The following is a 15,458-nucleotide window of genomic DNA, read 5'->3' as shown; positions in this document are numbered from 1 at the left end:
ACTGAAAAGGGTTCATTTACTTTTGCACACAAGCATATCTGGTGATTTGTGAAAGATCACAGTCTAATAATCTATGAGTTCAAATCCATTTTTATGTGTGGGAAGTCTTTATTTAGGATATTAATTCTATATATTCATTAAGAGTTCAAGTTCATATAATATCTCTATAATATCTAAAATAATGATCACCTTGAAGGGTTCACAAACTTTCAAGCATGACTGCACTTGATATATGAACATAGAACTGGAAACTTGTGATTTCATATTATTACTGTTTTATTCTCAAGGAAGTTAGAGTGCTCCATCTGTATAAATGGGTACAAAAGTCACTGTAGTTAAAAGCAAAATGAATACTTTCCCACTTTTGTTGCCAGTGATCAATTATTGATGTATTGGTATTAGACTTAGTTTAACACCAAAAAATGATTCCAAAATATTAAGGGATTTGACTAAAACAATCTAATTTTTGTACTTGTCAATTGTTACGTTGTATTGCCATAAGGATGAAGGACTTTGTGTGAGAAGTTTGTTACTCTGTATTGTTAGTTACACTTCATTTGTTCTCAGCAACCCAATGCAGGTTTCTGAAATTGATTTTTAGATGAAATCATAGTTCTTACTTTATATTTTCACATACTTGTATTTCTACTTCTTTTTCCTATGTTCTTTAAATTCAAAGGTGGTAGAAGACATTGAGTATCTGAAGTTTGAAAAGGGGCCCTGGTTGGAACAGGATGATGTCACTTTCCATTACCTCAGAATGTTGTGAGTATTTTAGAAACCAGGTGTTCATTTTATATATAATATCTAATTTCTTAGATCTCGTACCTTCCATTCATTTCACGGAATTAATTTAATTAGCTTTGTCTTTTGCTTTCAACTCCACTTTTTCCAGTATATTGTTCTTTTGTGAGATGTCTATCTGGTATTTTTTTTGTCCCAACGTGGACAGGACTTAATCAGTTTACAGCATTATTCATCTGGTAATATGTCAAGTAAGTCAGTTGTTAATCTGTATTGTCATGTCAAGTAATTTCAAATAGTTTAACTGGAATTAAGATTTTAAAAACTGTTTTGTTTGAAGGTAATTCATATAGAGTTTGTCGGGGAATTTTATTGAAGAAGAGGCAGGAGAGGTATTCTCATTCACTCAGTAAGGTCTTTATTCATATTGTAATATTGGAAAAAGCCATCACCCGTCTGTGCAGAGAAGTGAAAGCTGATTCAAAAGCAAGCAGGGAGAGCCCTTGTTTTATATCTTCAAGGACAGGCAAAGCAGTAATTTTCCATTACTTATAGGTTTTTGCTTTTAGCAAAGAAGAGCAGTTATTCAGATAGTTTTTCATACTCCCTTCTTCAAGCAGCAGAGATAAACATTATTAAAACAACCCGTGCCCTTGACGAGTTGGATTTATCACACTTTGTTCTAAGTATCCAGCTGCTTCTGCAGCTTCTGTCCGTAAACAACATTTTTAGGATAAAACACCTTTTCTCAGTAACTTTCCATTACAAGTTTTACTTAGAGGTGCTTTAAAAGCCATTACTGCTGTTATTGTGAAAACAAAATAGTATATTTATTTTTATTTATTGTTGCAATTGTTTTGTGAAAAAAGAACAATCATATTGTTTAATATACATGCAATTATGTGAAAAATGATCAGCAAGCCAGTGTTTTGCTGGCAAAAGCTCTGCTTGTTTTGTCATTTCTTTGACAAGGCCTTGAGAATTAAAAAAAAAATACATAAGTGCAATAAGATCAACAGGGCTCCTTCATAAATCACAACATAAAACATGTTATGCTTTTCTTTCATTGTTAATTAGGTAGATGGGTTAAGAGGTTGTTTAGGGTGTTAGACAAATAGAACAGCTGCCCAAATGGTTTGAAATATTTTAGTTGCAGTTACTATGACAGTATGACACAAGGAGAAAAAAATCCTTACACTTTTAGAGAGAGGAAGGAGAAAAAGGCTATTGTTAATTCAAATAGATGCATGCTTTTAAAGCTCTGTTTATAAACCAGAATGGAAAATTCAAGTTTCTAAAAGTTTCTTTACAATGACAAGTTAAAGAGAAATATCCATCCATCCATGTTTTTTCTGGTTTATCCGTGAGAGGAAACTAGAGCACCCTGAAGAAACCCACATGTACATGGGGAGAACATACAGATTCCGTGCAGATAACACCCCAGGTTTAGAATTGAAACCAAGGCCCTAGTGCTGCAAGGCAGGAATGCCAACCACTGCATCACTTGCTGCCTAATTTAGAATTAATTAGAAATATACAGTGTACATATCTCACTTGATATGCATAGTTGTTCTATCAAAACTTTTGACAATACTGTACTGCATGCAGTACTGCTCCATGAGAACCTGTACTTGAAAATGTACAGTTTCTATAAATTTCGCGTGTTATCTCTCTTAGCAAGAGTTTTTTTTATTAAGTGCAAGTTCTTCTCAGCTGCAGTGAGGGACCTGGAGCCATGTGCTTTAGAGTAGTGGCGGTGTTCTTTGTGTGATGTAATGCTTTGCATTTTGGCCAAAAAGTACCAGTTTAGTTTTGTCAGTCCACAATAATTATTGAGACTGCACTGTCCCTTAAATGCATGTCTGCTGTTATTTTCAGTAATGTATTCCTCCTCGTCATCCTACATACACCTTCCATTTCTTAATAATCATATTGACTTTACTCTAAGAGCTGTTCAAGACCTTTGTATTTTTATACCCATTGCCTGATTTGTACCTTTTCATAGTTATTTCCAGAGTTCTTTTGAAAGTTCCTTGGTACTCAAGGTTAAGTCTTTGACTTATAACTCTTTTATTCCAAAATCACGCAAGTCACTTAATACAAGTGTATGCCAGATATCTTGGTGTGATTTTGAAGGTGATTGGTTACACCTGAGCTAATTTAGGATCGCTATTAGTGGACACTTATCCAACTAAGCAATTTCATTTTTAATTTTCTATAAATTCCTAGAATATTTTTTCCTTGGATATTGTGGTGTAGTATGTATAGATTAATGAAAATGTATAACAGCATTTGTACTCATCGGATCAAGGGACATTTATATGCAATAAACTAATATTTGCACATCACCAAGTTACCAAAAAATGGTCTTCACTGTGAATTTTAATACTAATTATTGATTAAAATTAAAAATAAAACATGTTTACAAAGAAAGTGGGTTACAGTAGTACTAACAGCTATATAAATACATGTATTTAGATCCTTAAATTAAATGGTTATTAATTTCTTTAGATAAGCGTTTCCATATATTCCCTATTTAGTGGATTCTAAAAGGTATGTGGTTTTTTAATGCGATAATGAGCACAAGTATTCATAGAAAAGGTTAAAACATGGAAAACAGAGGGAGTTTCAGAAATTAAACAGAGGTCTGGAACATCCTGTCTCAAAAATAGACATTTCATAAATTGAAGTTTGGGATAACGGTGACAAATCACCCCGAACGAAATACATTTTTAAAATACAAGCAGTTTGAAATTATTAGTTGTTATTAATAAATCACTGAACGTGTTGTGATATTGATAATTTAAGCTATAGCCGAAAAGGGCGGGCAAAAAGTTTCCAAGTAATCGCAGGTGAATGAGTCAAATTGATGCAGATGTTTACAAAGATAGTGTACTACCAATTATATTGTTATTATTTCTTTAGATACGTGATTCCATATTATATTCCCTATCAATCAAATGCTAAAAAAATAACGCGTTTCTGTTACTGTGATAACGATCGAAAGTATTCAAAGGAAAGGTTAAACATTATAACTTTTTATGAAGTATATAAACTTAATATGGTCAGAAGGAGCATGTAAAAACTTTTCCAAAATAACCACAGTATGCAACAGAATGAAAGACTATGATGCTTAAAATGTTTATGAAGAAAGTGGAATACTGGTGTATATTTTTTAAACTACCAATACCAGCCACATACAGTTTACATAATATGTTTATATTCCTAAATTAATATAGTTTATGACCTTAAGACATGTTATACTCTTCTTTTTATGCTCAGCTACTAAAATTTCCCTTTTGTTGTAAAATTCCTTATTAATATTCAATATTAAACGGATTTAAACATGCATCTCTCAATAAGAGATTAAAAAGCAATCGTTTCACTAACAACCAATGCACCACGAGTGGCGCCTGTCGGTCATTTTGGCTAGCCAATCATGTACTGCGGTATAACGAGCTAAACTGTAGATAATTTTGTGCAGTATGAGGTTTTACTGTGCATTTTGAATGGCTGCATCTGTATGTTACCTGAGATTTCTCAACGTGGTAGCAAGATGGGCTGGCAGTACACATGATGCCCGAATTTTTGACAGCAGTCATCTGAAATCAAATTTTGAGGAAGGATTGTATTGTGGAGTTCTCGTTGGTGACCGTAGTTATCCTTTAGGAAGGTATCTTCTGACACCTGTGCACAATCCTACAACATTACAAGAGCTGCGTGATAACAGGAGTCATAAAAACACAAGAAGCCACATTGAACAAGCTTTTGGAATTTTAAAACAATGCTTTGCTTGTCTGTCATTTGGTTTGCATACCAGTCCATCAAGAGCCAGCACCATCACCATGGCATGTGCATCTGCTAAAGGTTAAAAATTGTATGTTGGCGCTGGCACTTGTTTATTGCTATTGCGGCTTTATTTATTTCTATCATCTGCTGTTCTCATTAAGGGTTGAAGACAAACAAAAAGTTGCAGACCTTACCATCATCCCCAGGTACCTGCCAGAAGTGACCATTGGAGGACATGAATATGATGAAATCTATTATGCTTACAGATCGGTAAGGGAAAAAAAAGTTTTGATACTGCCTAAATTCATTTAATTTATTCAGTCTGTTATTTTTTACCCGATTTATTTCAGTATCTTAATCATTTTTTCCTTTTCTACTTAATCTAGAAAATGTAAATTACATTTAAGATCAATTCAATTCCAGTTGCCATTTTTCTTTGAAATTGTCAGAAATTGTTTTTTGTCTGAATGGAGCTTTCTAGGGAGATATAGTTAGCTTCTAAAAACAAAAGATCAGTTATGGTTATTAGAAATACTAGAGGGGTGACAAAAAAGAGGAGGCTATCTGGCTCACTGCTAATAGCCTTATGATCCAAGAATCCCATCAAGATGTTTATTAAGCAACATGAGAACAAAAAAAAAGAAAACTGTAAGGAATTTGAAGGCTTCCAAAAGCATTCAATTTTAATGAAATACTATAGAAAACTAATGTTGTTATGGAACACATGCAGCAAGGAAATAATGTATAAAGATTTGTGTCTTCAGTAATCTTCAAAATGTGATACATTAGCAAATATCTGTTGCAATATATTATAGTAAAGCAGTGTGGCATTTAGGTTTCTTTATTATTGGTAAGTATTATGCCAGGGATAATACCTTATTATTAATATTAATCAGTAACAAAGTGTAAATACAGTAGCACAAATTACAGTTGACAGTCAGGTGGCTATATTGGTATAGGAGCATTGTTCTTTATTATTGTATTTGCATCTTTCCTGTTGGGTTTGACTGTAATTACCTAGTTTTTACATACTACCAGACAAGATTGCTCTCTTCAGGCTTGGTTCTCTCTGAAAATACCCAAGGATACAAGCATGAGATGTCTACGTTAGGGCATAAGATCAGCAAGGACATGATTTTGGCCTTACTGTGTGCAAATGTTGACGACTTATACAGATCCCATAGTTGTCCTCAAGTCACAGAAACTGAGGGTTCTAAATGATTCTATTAGTCTTATCCACCACATACTTCAGATTTACTTCTGACATATTTCGATCCCCCAAAAAACGTTTATGCGAGAAAAAAATATCTAATTGGTACATTTAACGCAATACCAGACACCCCTTACCCTATTAGTTATGTAAATCAAGGGTATACTGTACTTAATCACATTCCTATCCTAAAAGACAAGTAAATATTCTTTTACTGTCTTGAACCAAACTTTTTTAAACATGTTTGGAATGTTGTTTTAAATCTTGAAAATATAATGTGAATTTATAAATTTATACTCAAATACTCCAGGAAAGACATTTCTGTTTATTCCTAAGGCAAAATTCAATATCAGTACAATGCTTACCAAAGGGACTCTCCACCTGTTTTTTTTTTCATGTATAAATAGTAAAACTTGGAATTCAGGGCATTATTTTTAAAGTAATTGACTATTTTAAAAACAATATCCATGAATTCATGTAACGTTTTGCGACATTGTTTTTATCGCTCGCCATTCATATGGTTATCTAGGTCACATAACCTCTGTTTTTTCTCCAGCACACACAAACCAGATTTCTGCTGCCCATAGCTGGACCACTGCCCAGCCCTACTGTATTACTGGCAATTGCAACCTGCAGGCACTACCCAAAGTCTGCGATCACTAGGCTCCCCCAGAGCAATACACTCAGCATTATTATACTACATTGAACATTTTGGTTATTTTTTGCTCACTATGTACTTATGCTTATACAGTCATCTATTTCTTTAAGATCAGTGTTTCTGATTTTCAGTGTTTTGAAGAAAGATATAAGATGAGAAAAAGGGGTTAACTGATTTCTTTCTGCACAAAGACTTCTTGTAACGCGAGACATTCCATGCATAGGCACCTTTACATTATGGCAGGGATGGGAGTTAACTGATATGAAATTCCAAGTGCAAGATAAAGACCCCCCTAACTAAGGAAAGATAAAACTGACCATTAATAGTGTTGCTGTGAAAAGCATTGTAGGGATGTCAATAGCAAGTTTATTATTACATATATTAAATTATTAAATTTAATAGGGGTAATCCCTTTTATTATTTAAAAAGTGTGTCAGCTAGTAGAGATGTAGTAGCAGAACTGCAGTATTGAAAGCACACAGGTTTCTTGCATTTCATAATTAATAGGTGCGTACTGGTCAGAGAGAGGGTGTAGCATTTTCTAACACCCCACATTTTTTACTTCCTGTAAAAGAAGTTTACTTTTCCCTTTTTTTCAGGGGGAGAGGGGGAAGAAAGTGAGTGTGTGTAGGAGGAGGTTAAAGAACAGTTCCAGCTGCATTTTGCAAGAGAGCAGAATACTGTATTGTATACTGTAATAATACTGTGGTAGTGTAATTTTATTTTATTATTACAGTACTGTAATAATCATCATAGCAGTTATAAATAAGAATGAACCATTCCAACTTATGCAAATTACTTTATAAGTTTTATGTAATGTAACCTTCTGTAAAAGGGGGAGTACCTATATGTTTCTGATAACACAATGTGACGTGTGTTTCTCTGCAAACGTACTTCGGTGTGTTAATATTCAGTATCCTGTTTTTGTCCCATCCACTCAAAATTTAAGTCGTGTTTCAAGATTGTCTATATCAGTGGTTCTCAAACTATGGTACACGTACCACTCGTACTACGATACAGTGTGTGCTAATACTTGAGTGGACACAAGAGCTACTATGTAATTCTATACCATAGTTTAGGAATGCGTGCTTCGAACGTAAGTGACCAATTGTATTTAAAAAAAGTTATGTCCAGCAAATAGGTAGGAGAATGTGAGTGATTTAGGAACACCGCCAATATTGTAAACACAGAAAAGCATAGAAATGCGTGCTGCGAATGCTAGTAATCTTGTGAGCACAGGAAAGCGTGATAGATAACAGAAAAATATTTAAGAACTGTTCTAGGTTAATTAGAGAAAAATACACAGAGCGTCTCTGTGTTTCGCTCCCATGCGCATGGAATAAAAACTTCTTTTAACTTCTGAGACGGACTCCTGAAACGGAAACGGGAAAATCCAAGCTTGCGGATTGCTTAAGCAGGTAAGCCCCACACTATTTTTGAAGAACCTTATTTACCATTGGCAAAAGAGCTGACGCGTATTATGTGCGGAGAAAAAGCTGCTAAACAGCTTGACCTGCTGCCCCCTCTGAAAGACAGTCACTCATAGAATTATTGAAATGACAGATGATATCAAACGTAATTAATAATAATAATTGCTTACACTTATATAGCGCTTTTCTGGACACTCCACTCAAAGCGCTTTACAGGTAATGGGGACTCCCATCCACCACCACCAATGTGCAGCACCCATCTGGATGTACGCTGAAAGAGCGCGTTAAGATAAGGAGATGCTTTTCACTGCAATTAGATGAGTCTGTAGTCAATTTGGCCAATTTGCTTGTTTATGTTAGATATGAGTTTGAGGGTACGTCCCATGAGGACTTTCTGTTCTGTAAACCGCTACCAACAGGAACTACAGGAGAGCACATATTTCAGCTTCTGAATGAATTTATCGAAGAGAATGGCATCAACTGGATAAAATGCGTCTGAGTTTGTACAGACGGTGCTAGAGCAATGACAAGCCGACACAGCAGTGTAGTTGCACAAATTAGAGAGGTTGGTCCGGAAATGAATGGATGCATTGCAACATCCACCACGAGACCTTTGCCATCAAGAAAATGCCTCACGATTTAAAATCTGTTAAGAATCTGTTGTGAATTGTATCAAGGCTCGAAAAATGAATTCACATCTGCTTTGCTCCACTAAACAGGCTCACCCCTCTCACTGAAATGGTGCTTTTTTATTGTTTATTTTTAATCGTTGTTGTTCCTGTTTTTTTTCTGTAAAGTGCTTTGAGAAGCCACCTTTAAAGGCGCTATATAGTAAATAAAGTTTACTATTAGAATATTTATTATATGTGTATGTGAGTGTGCACGCACGTGCACTCATGTTGGTCATTGAGAATTTCTGGGGTTCCTATGAGAAGATGACTTGTAGGTGGTTCTTGGTTCTGGATCAGGGGTGGTACTTGGTCCAAAAAGTTTGAGAACCACTGGTCTATATAGTTGAAACTGAGCATTTAAGTCCTCAGCCATCGCCACATCCTTCGATCTCTCTGTTACAATCTCAGTTTTTACAAGACGCACTAGCTGCTGAATTGCAAACCTTCCAATGTATACATTTTGTGTATTCAGTGTGTTTTGATTTAGTAATAAATGGCCCTTTTTTGTTTCCCTCGACCAAAGCAGTCTGATTCCTGTGCTGTCAATCCGCCCTGAATGCTGGTCCCACTTCCCTCCTGACTTCCTGGCTCTTGAGGAAGCCTTCAATGTCCACCATGTTAAGGATCTTCCTTACTTTATTCTTTTTAGCACCCTCTTTCCAGGGTTGCCTTTGTCACTTTGTCACACTGTCTTTAATTTTTCTTTCCACTTCCCAGCCACCTTCCAGTGCCCCAGGGCTCTTTTCTTTCCTGGACTCCCGTGCTCTCCGGCTTTAACCATGAGCCCTGCCCATGGCTGTGTTGTGCCATGGCTCCAGCAGCTGAGAGAGTACCCGAGCATGAGCATGACCCGTCTTCAACACACACCTCCCCTAGTTTGGCCCACAGGGCAACTGGGTATCAACCGCACCCAGGCGCTTCCTTTGTGGAAATGTTTCTTAAGAGACTTGCCTGGCCTTGGCTCGGGATGAGACCCTCTGTTAAGGGTGTGCGCTTAGAATTGACCAGCTCTCAGGCACTACGCCTTTGATGAAGTTCCCTGCCCGGCCATTGCTGGTTAGACCTCTCCATTCAGTGAAGCCTCGCAGGTGTAGCACAGTTGTGGATCTCCCTGTCCAGCACGTCCCTGTCCAGCTCATCAGTCTGTCAGTCTGTTGGAATGCACCCCAGACTATGCAGATAGCATGTCCTCCAGAATTTGCAACACCCTTCCTCAAGACCATAGCAGTCTGCTCCGAAACCAAGAAAGCAACACTCCAAATCCTCAAGTTCTCTGACTTCGATCAGCAGTCTCTGGTGCTTAGTCCTGACAGCCTTTGTCATCCCTGCCTGGGATGCAGTGAGCCCACGTCTTTCCAGACTTTTGTATCCTAGCCCCTTGTCTTTTCTTCCTGACTGGTAGGGACTATCGAAGCTCTGCTTGCCAATATTTCACTATTCTCTTTTCACTCTTGTGTTTCTTTCCTTTCTGTGTCCTGTCAGTCTGCCTGTCTGCACCACTGGCTATTCTAGTGGGCTGTACACCTACACAGTGCAACCTCCATCCTTCGGAATGGAAAGTTGGAATGGAAAGTGGCGATATACACAAATGGTTGATCAGTCACTACAGAATTACAGGAGATACTAATAACACATACTAGTAAATATTCTTTTTTTATTAATCAATCTGTATCAGTCATGTACTTGTTTGGAACAATACCTTAATACTTGAATTTAAATATGTGAAAATTGAATGTATCTCAACAGAACTGAGAACTCTTAACCAGTTGCATTTCTGATTTAAGTTTTAAAAATTCAACAGAAAGAAATAGTTGGATCCATGTCCATCCATCTGGCTCTGCCAAAAGCAAGAACAGGGAAGGATTGGTTAGTGGAACAATAAAAGTTAGATCTCAAGACTTTAGAATCGGGTGGTGAGTTCATGATAGGGAGGTTAAATTGTGAGAAACAGTCTTCTCACCAGTATATTGTAGCGGCTATGCTGACTTTTCGTTGCTATTCTGTGGTGTAAACAAATGTCAAACTGTTATTTCTGTGACAGGAAATTACAATGGTCATCTTATCACAAAATGTATTTTGTCACTGATGAGGTCTTGGGCAGAATTCTGGTTTACATATGACCTCTTGGTCCAGCAGTTATTTTTGGTTTCTTATGTTTGGTTAAGTTTATTTGCTACTGCGGTTTGGTCAATAGTGGTCAAAGTCATGTCATTCGTTACCAGGGTCTCGTAGGGTATTGTAACTGCTTATGGAGCAACATTTAAGTGACATCGTCACAGGTATTCATCGGTTGTGACATCATCAGGTGTAGTAGACATTCTTATATTACATTTTTCTCATTGATGGATCACTCTGGCTGTGTCAGTGGATTTATGACAAGGTTTAAATGTGCATCCATCTTGGAGCTGCTGACCTGAGAGTGGCCCATCATGCTTTGTGCTTTTTGACTATAGCCCAGCTAATAAGTCTTTTGGGCAGATTTTAAAATTGTATTCATTAGTGTTTCTAAAGTTAGATTTAGTCACAAAATATTTGGTATTTTTCTTTTATATTTTTCATTGTATTTTTAAGAGTTCAATATAACTGCCTTTTCACTGGTAATTTAAATGCATTTTTCTTTAGACTTGTGCTTAGATTAAGATTCCATCTTTAAATTTGATATGGCAGTTCAGATTATTATTCTGAAATAAAAAAACAAATGAAAGTGCATTTGAAACTCCATTAGAAATCATAATTTGATTTTATATTTTAAGTGTTTTAACAGCAACATGTTAGCACTGTTTTCCTTTAAACTAATTTTATGTTGAAATTCCCTTTGTAATGCTGTTGAAAATGTAAGCAAAATTTAAAATGTAAGGCAGATTTTCTGCATTAGTTTTGACAATTAGCAGATGTATTATAAATATATGCATAAAGACTCTGCACTTTGTGATGCCATGAAGGGTGGCTCTCAATCCAAGCACAGACCTCTCACAAAATCTTAAGTTAAACAGTGGTTTATTGACTGCAACTTAGTGGATAATGGCTCTGGCAAAGTAGATGGGTGGGGGTTGTACTTTTTGAGGCGGCCTAGAATGTAGGGAGTGGGACACTCTCCTTTACCGTGGCTATGTAGGTGTACCAGAAGCCTGCATGGTACATTTATGGCTCAGGGAAAAGAGGTGTGAATTTGTGTGTGTTTGTGTATGTGCGTGCCCTTTGATGGACTGGTGCCCCTGGTCATGTCCAGGGTGTATCCTGCCTTTTGGCTGTTGCTTGCCAGGATAGCAGGATGGGCTCAGGCCCTCTGCAACCCTGTATGGGATAAAGCAATTCATACATGGATGAATTCCAATTATATCATTTTAATTATTATTTTAATTGCCTTATGTTAATATACCTTAATTTTGTGGCTTCTTTCTCTTGCATTTTATTTCTAATGTTCTTACCATTTAACTAACAGCACTTAATTAACTAGTTCTTTTAGGGCTTATTTTTCCCCTGGGTTTTCCTTTTGACTTACTCCCTATCTTCCTTCCCAGTTTTTTTGTGAATTCCTGTTTAGTGATGACCCATTCTCACCTCATTTAAATTTAATTGATCTTGTTTGTTTAGATGAGCCTACTGGCATAGAACAAAGTGTAGGTGATTAATCTTTCACTGAGCATAGTTACATAGGGGTTCTGATCATTAACTCATCCAGCCATTACTAACACACCTGTCTTCAGTCAACAATCCATTTAGACATTCATGTCAGTGACTATAAGAATAACCCCATATTGACCATCCAATTCTGTGCTATGATTGTATAACTATAACACCATACATTACAGTGTTGCACTGTATTTTAAAATGAGCCACTTGGGCTTAAAATTAATCAAGGCTTAGTAAGCTTTAAATGGCAAATTAGTTAGGAGTTTAATTAAAGTTTAATAGGCAAGTCGCTTTGGCAATTTGACTGCCTATGCCTGTAACATTAGATGGTGCACTGAATGAAGACACTGTTGTTAGTTACACAATTTCAGTTTTGATTATTTTGTAGAAATGTATTGATATCACATAACTTGATGAATGATTAGTTGCCATCCTCTTTGGCATTGTAATATGAGTGTTCGCAGTCACCATTCATTCAGACTCCTCATCCTCCACCTGTGCCAAAGTCCACAATGGCATTGGACTGAGGAAGAGAGCCATAAAGCAATGTTTAAACTTCCTTTGAAATTCCTGGAGGACAGGAATTTAACTGTGGCTAGTCAGTATCGAAGATCTGGTCAGGTGAACTCCTCCCATCTATAGCTATGGAGGCTGTAATGCCATTTGAAAGCAGTCAAGCAAATCATGAGTTGAACTATGAAGTTCTGTTAGGTCTTTGCCACCTTTTTCACTCTCAAGACACTTGGAGATCAAGTATTCTTCTGAATTAATATGTGATTCACTGGAATGTGCTTCTGTTTATAATATTGAGATCCAACCTAATTACAATGATAAATAATAATATACGATAAATATATGTAGAAAATGCATAGTAACAATTGTGTGCATAGCAGATTAACTTAGCTTATCCATACTGACACTGTCCTGTCTTTACTGTATACAGTAAATCTAAATCTGTCTTCCTATGTTCAGTGGATCATGTGAATTTGAGATTTCTTATATACTGCTTATTTAACAAATTATTTTTTTGTTGTTCTTTTTATGTCCAGCTCCCTGGGAAGAAGTATGCAGCGGGATACAATGAGGATGCAGGAGACAAACATATCTGGTTAAAGTAAACAATGTGGAAAATAGTAGAAAGATGGCTACAGAACAAGACAAATAATTCAGGAATTGATCTCTTAAAAAGGAACTTTAAACAAAACCTTTTTTTGTAAAATGTCAATGATTTTGTTAATGCATTTCATACATTTTTATTTTCCTTGAAACATGCTTGGGTGGAACTGGTCATTTTCATTCTTGAACATGATTGTTCATCTGGTTAGGATTATTGTATGTAGTCAAATCTGCCAGTATCCTTTTAAAGATAGAAGACTCAGAAACTATTTAAATCTTCTGCTAAAATAATATAAGTATAACTGACACGTAGCCTTAACATTATAATCTGAAAGGAAGCTTTTATATTCATGAATATTTGAGTTAACAGAATTTTACTGGTTCAATATTCCACCATTTTGAAATATGCATTTGTTTTAAAGCTATTGTTCATTTTGAATTGTGTAGTATAAGGAATGCAGAATCAAAGCAGTTTTGTATTAAAAAATATCACATAATTACATTGTCCCTCTGGCTACTTTTCTGCAGTTTCTGTGATGGCAAATGCATGACAGTGGTACATGTCTTGACAACTGTGTGATTTGGTTTGTTCTGTGGATATTGACTGTAATAGGGCTTATTAAACTTATTGATGATCACAAAATATACAAGCCTCCTAAGTGAAAAGCTTTTGAATATCTTACTCCTTATACGTGCCTGTTTCTTACCTAGAGAGGAATGTATCAAGAGCAAAAAGAAATGATTGTTGATTTTAAAAAACAAAGTAATATCATTCCCACAACAATCTGTGGAGTATGTTGGTACTGTATAGTCCACAGTTACAAATATTTGGGCACTGTTTCCAGCAGTACTTATATGGTCTGAGTTACTTTGGAGTCCAAAAAATAATTATTTCAACATTCTATTCTATATCTTTTATTGAAAGTATTATAGCTTTGTTTTCTGTAGTTGAGTTTACACAGCCAAAAAGACAAAAACCTCAGCTCTAAAATCATTGGTGAGCCTTTAAAGGGGAACTGCAAAGCTATTTTTATATAATAATTAAAATGTAATAATTGCTTACACTTATATAGCGCTTTTCTAGACACTCCACTCAAAGCACTTTACGGGGAATGGAGACTCCCCTCCACCACCACCAATGTGCAGCATCAACCTGGATGATGCGACAAAAGCCATAATGTGCCAGAACGCTCACCACACATCAGCTATCAATGGGGAGGAGAGCAGAGTAATGTAGCCAATTCATAGATGGGGATTATTAGGAGGCCAAGATCGGTAAGGGTCAATTGGAAATTCGGCCTGGACGCCAGGGTTACACCCCTACTCTCTCTTTCTCTTTTAGAGAAACACCCTGGGATTTTTAATGACCACAGAGAGTCAGGACCTCGGTTTTACATCTTATCTGAAGGATGGCGCCTGTTTACGGTATAGTGTCCCCATCATTATGTAGGACATTAGGACCCACATAGACCACAGGGTGAGTGCCTCCTGCTGGTCCTACTAACACCTCTTCCAACAGCAACCTTAGTTTTTCCTAGGAGGTCTCCCATACAGGTACTGACCAGGCTCACACTTGCTTAGCTTCAAAGGGTTGGCAGTTGTGAGTTGCAGAGTGATATGGCCGTTGGCCCTATCATCTTGAAGTTGGAACAAATCAGCATTGATGAGTGCATTTCAAACCTCAAAAGAATTAAAAGTACACAGTTACTTGTAAAACATCTAATTTATATCACAAAATAGACCAAAATTCCAGGTGGGTACTGCACCATGCTCTGAGATTCAGAATGAAGCAATGAAACGTATAATAACGTGTTGTTTCCTTATTACATTGTAACGAAGCAGGCAAGTAAATGCATCTCTTAATCCAGTAGAATTATTGTTTTCAATTTTGAGATGGTTTTGCTGACAAATACAACTTAATTAACTGCATGCAAATCACAGTGTAACATTTCTGTGGTGTAATGTCTGCAGCCCAACATGTACTTATTCACTTGTACATCACATTACATTAGTCATTATGGTGACTAGTGAGCAGGAAAGGCCACATCACGTCACAATTTGTGGGAAACTGAATGCGTGTTTGCGACATGGCACAATTTGTGGGAAACTGAATGCGTGTTTGCGACATGGCGACTTACAGTACTCTCACAAAATTCACCATTTTGTGCTTGATTTGTAATTTGTCAATTTCAATGTGCAGCACCCAC

The 15,458-nt window shown here is 36.4% G+C and overlaps 1 protein-coding gene across 2 annotated transcripts in view; it reads left to right on the top strand.

The window, feature by feature from the left end:
• The window catches only part of ndufa10 (NADH:ubiquinone oxidoreductase subunit A10), a 28,598-nt gene extending 14,697 nt beyond the window's left edge, over nt 1–13,901 (top strand). The window contains exons 8-11 of one of the 2 annotated variants that reach the window (XM_088607195.1): nt 680–765; nt 4,695–4,803; nt 10,725–10,807; nt 13,185–13,901. In XM_088607195.1, the coding sequence (XP_088463321.1) occupies nt 680–765; nt 4,695–4,803; nt 10,725–10,766 (237 nt within the window). In that variant the 3' untranslated portion in view covers nt 10,767–10,807; nt 13,185–13,901. The remainder of the gene's footprint in view (nt 1–679; nt 766–4,694; nt 4,804–10,724; nt 10,808–13,184) is intronic. The other variant, XM_088607194.1, reaches the window with a different exon arrangement.
• Nucleotides 13,902–15,458: the final 1,557 nt, after the last annotated feature.

Source organism: Lepisosteus platostomus, chromosome 14, assembly GCF_059453375.1.
Source record: "Lepisosteus platostomus isolate fLepPlt1 chromosome 14, fLepPlt1.hap1, whole genome shotgun sequence".
Lineage (NCBI taxonomy): Eukaryota > Metazoa > Chordata > Actinopteri > Semionotiformes > Lepisosteidae > Lepisosteus > Lepisosteus platostomus.
The sequence above is the reverse complement of the archived record's forward strand: the minus strand, read 5'-3'. Positions and strand labels throughout refer to the sequence as shown.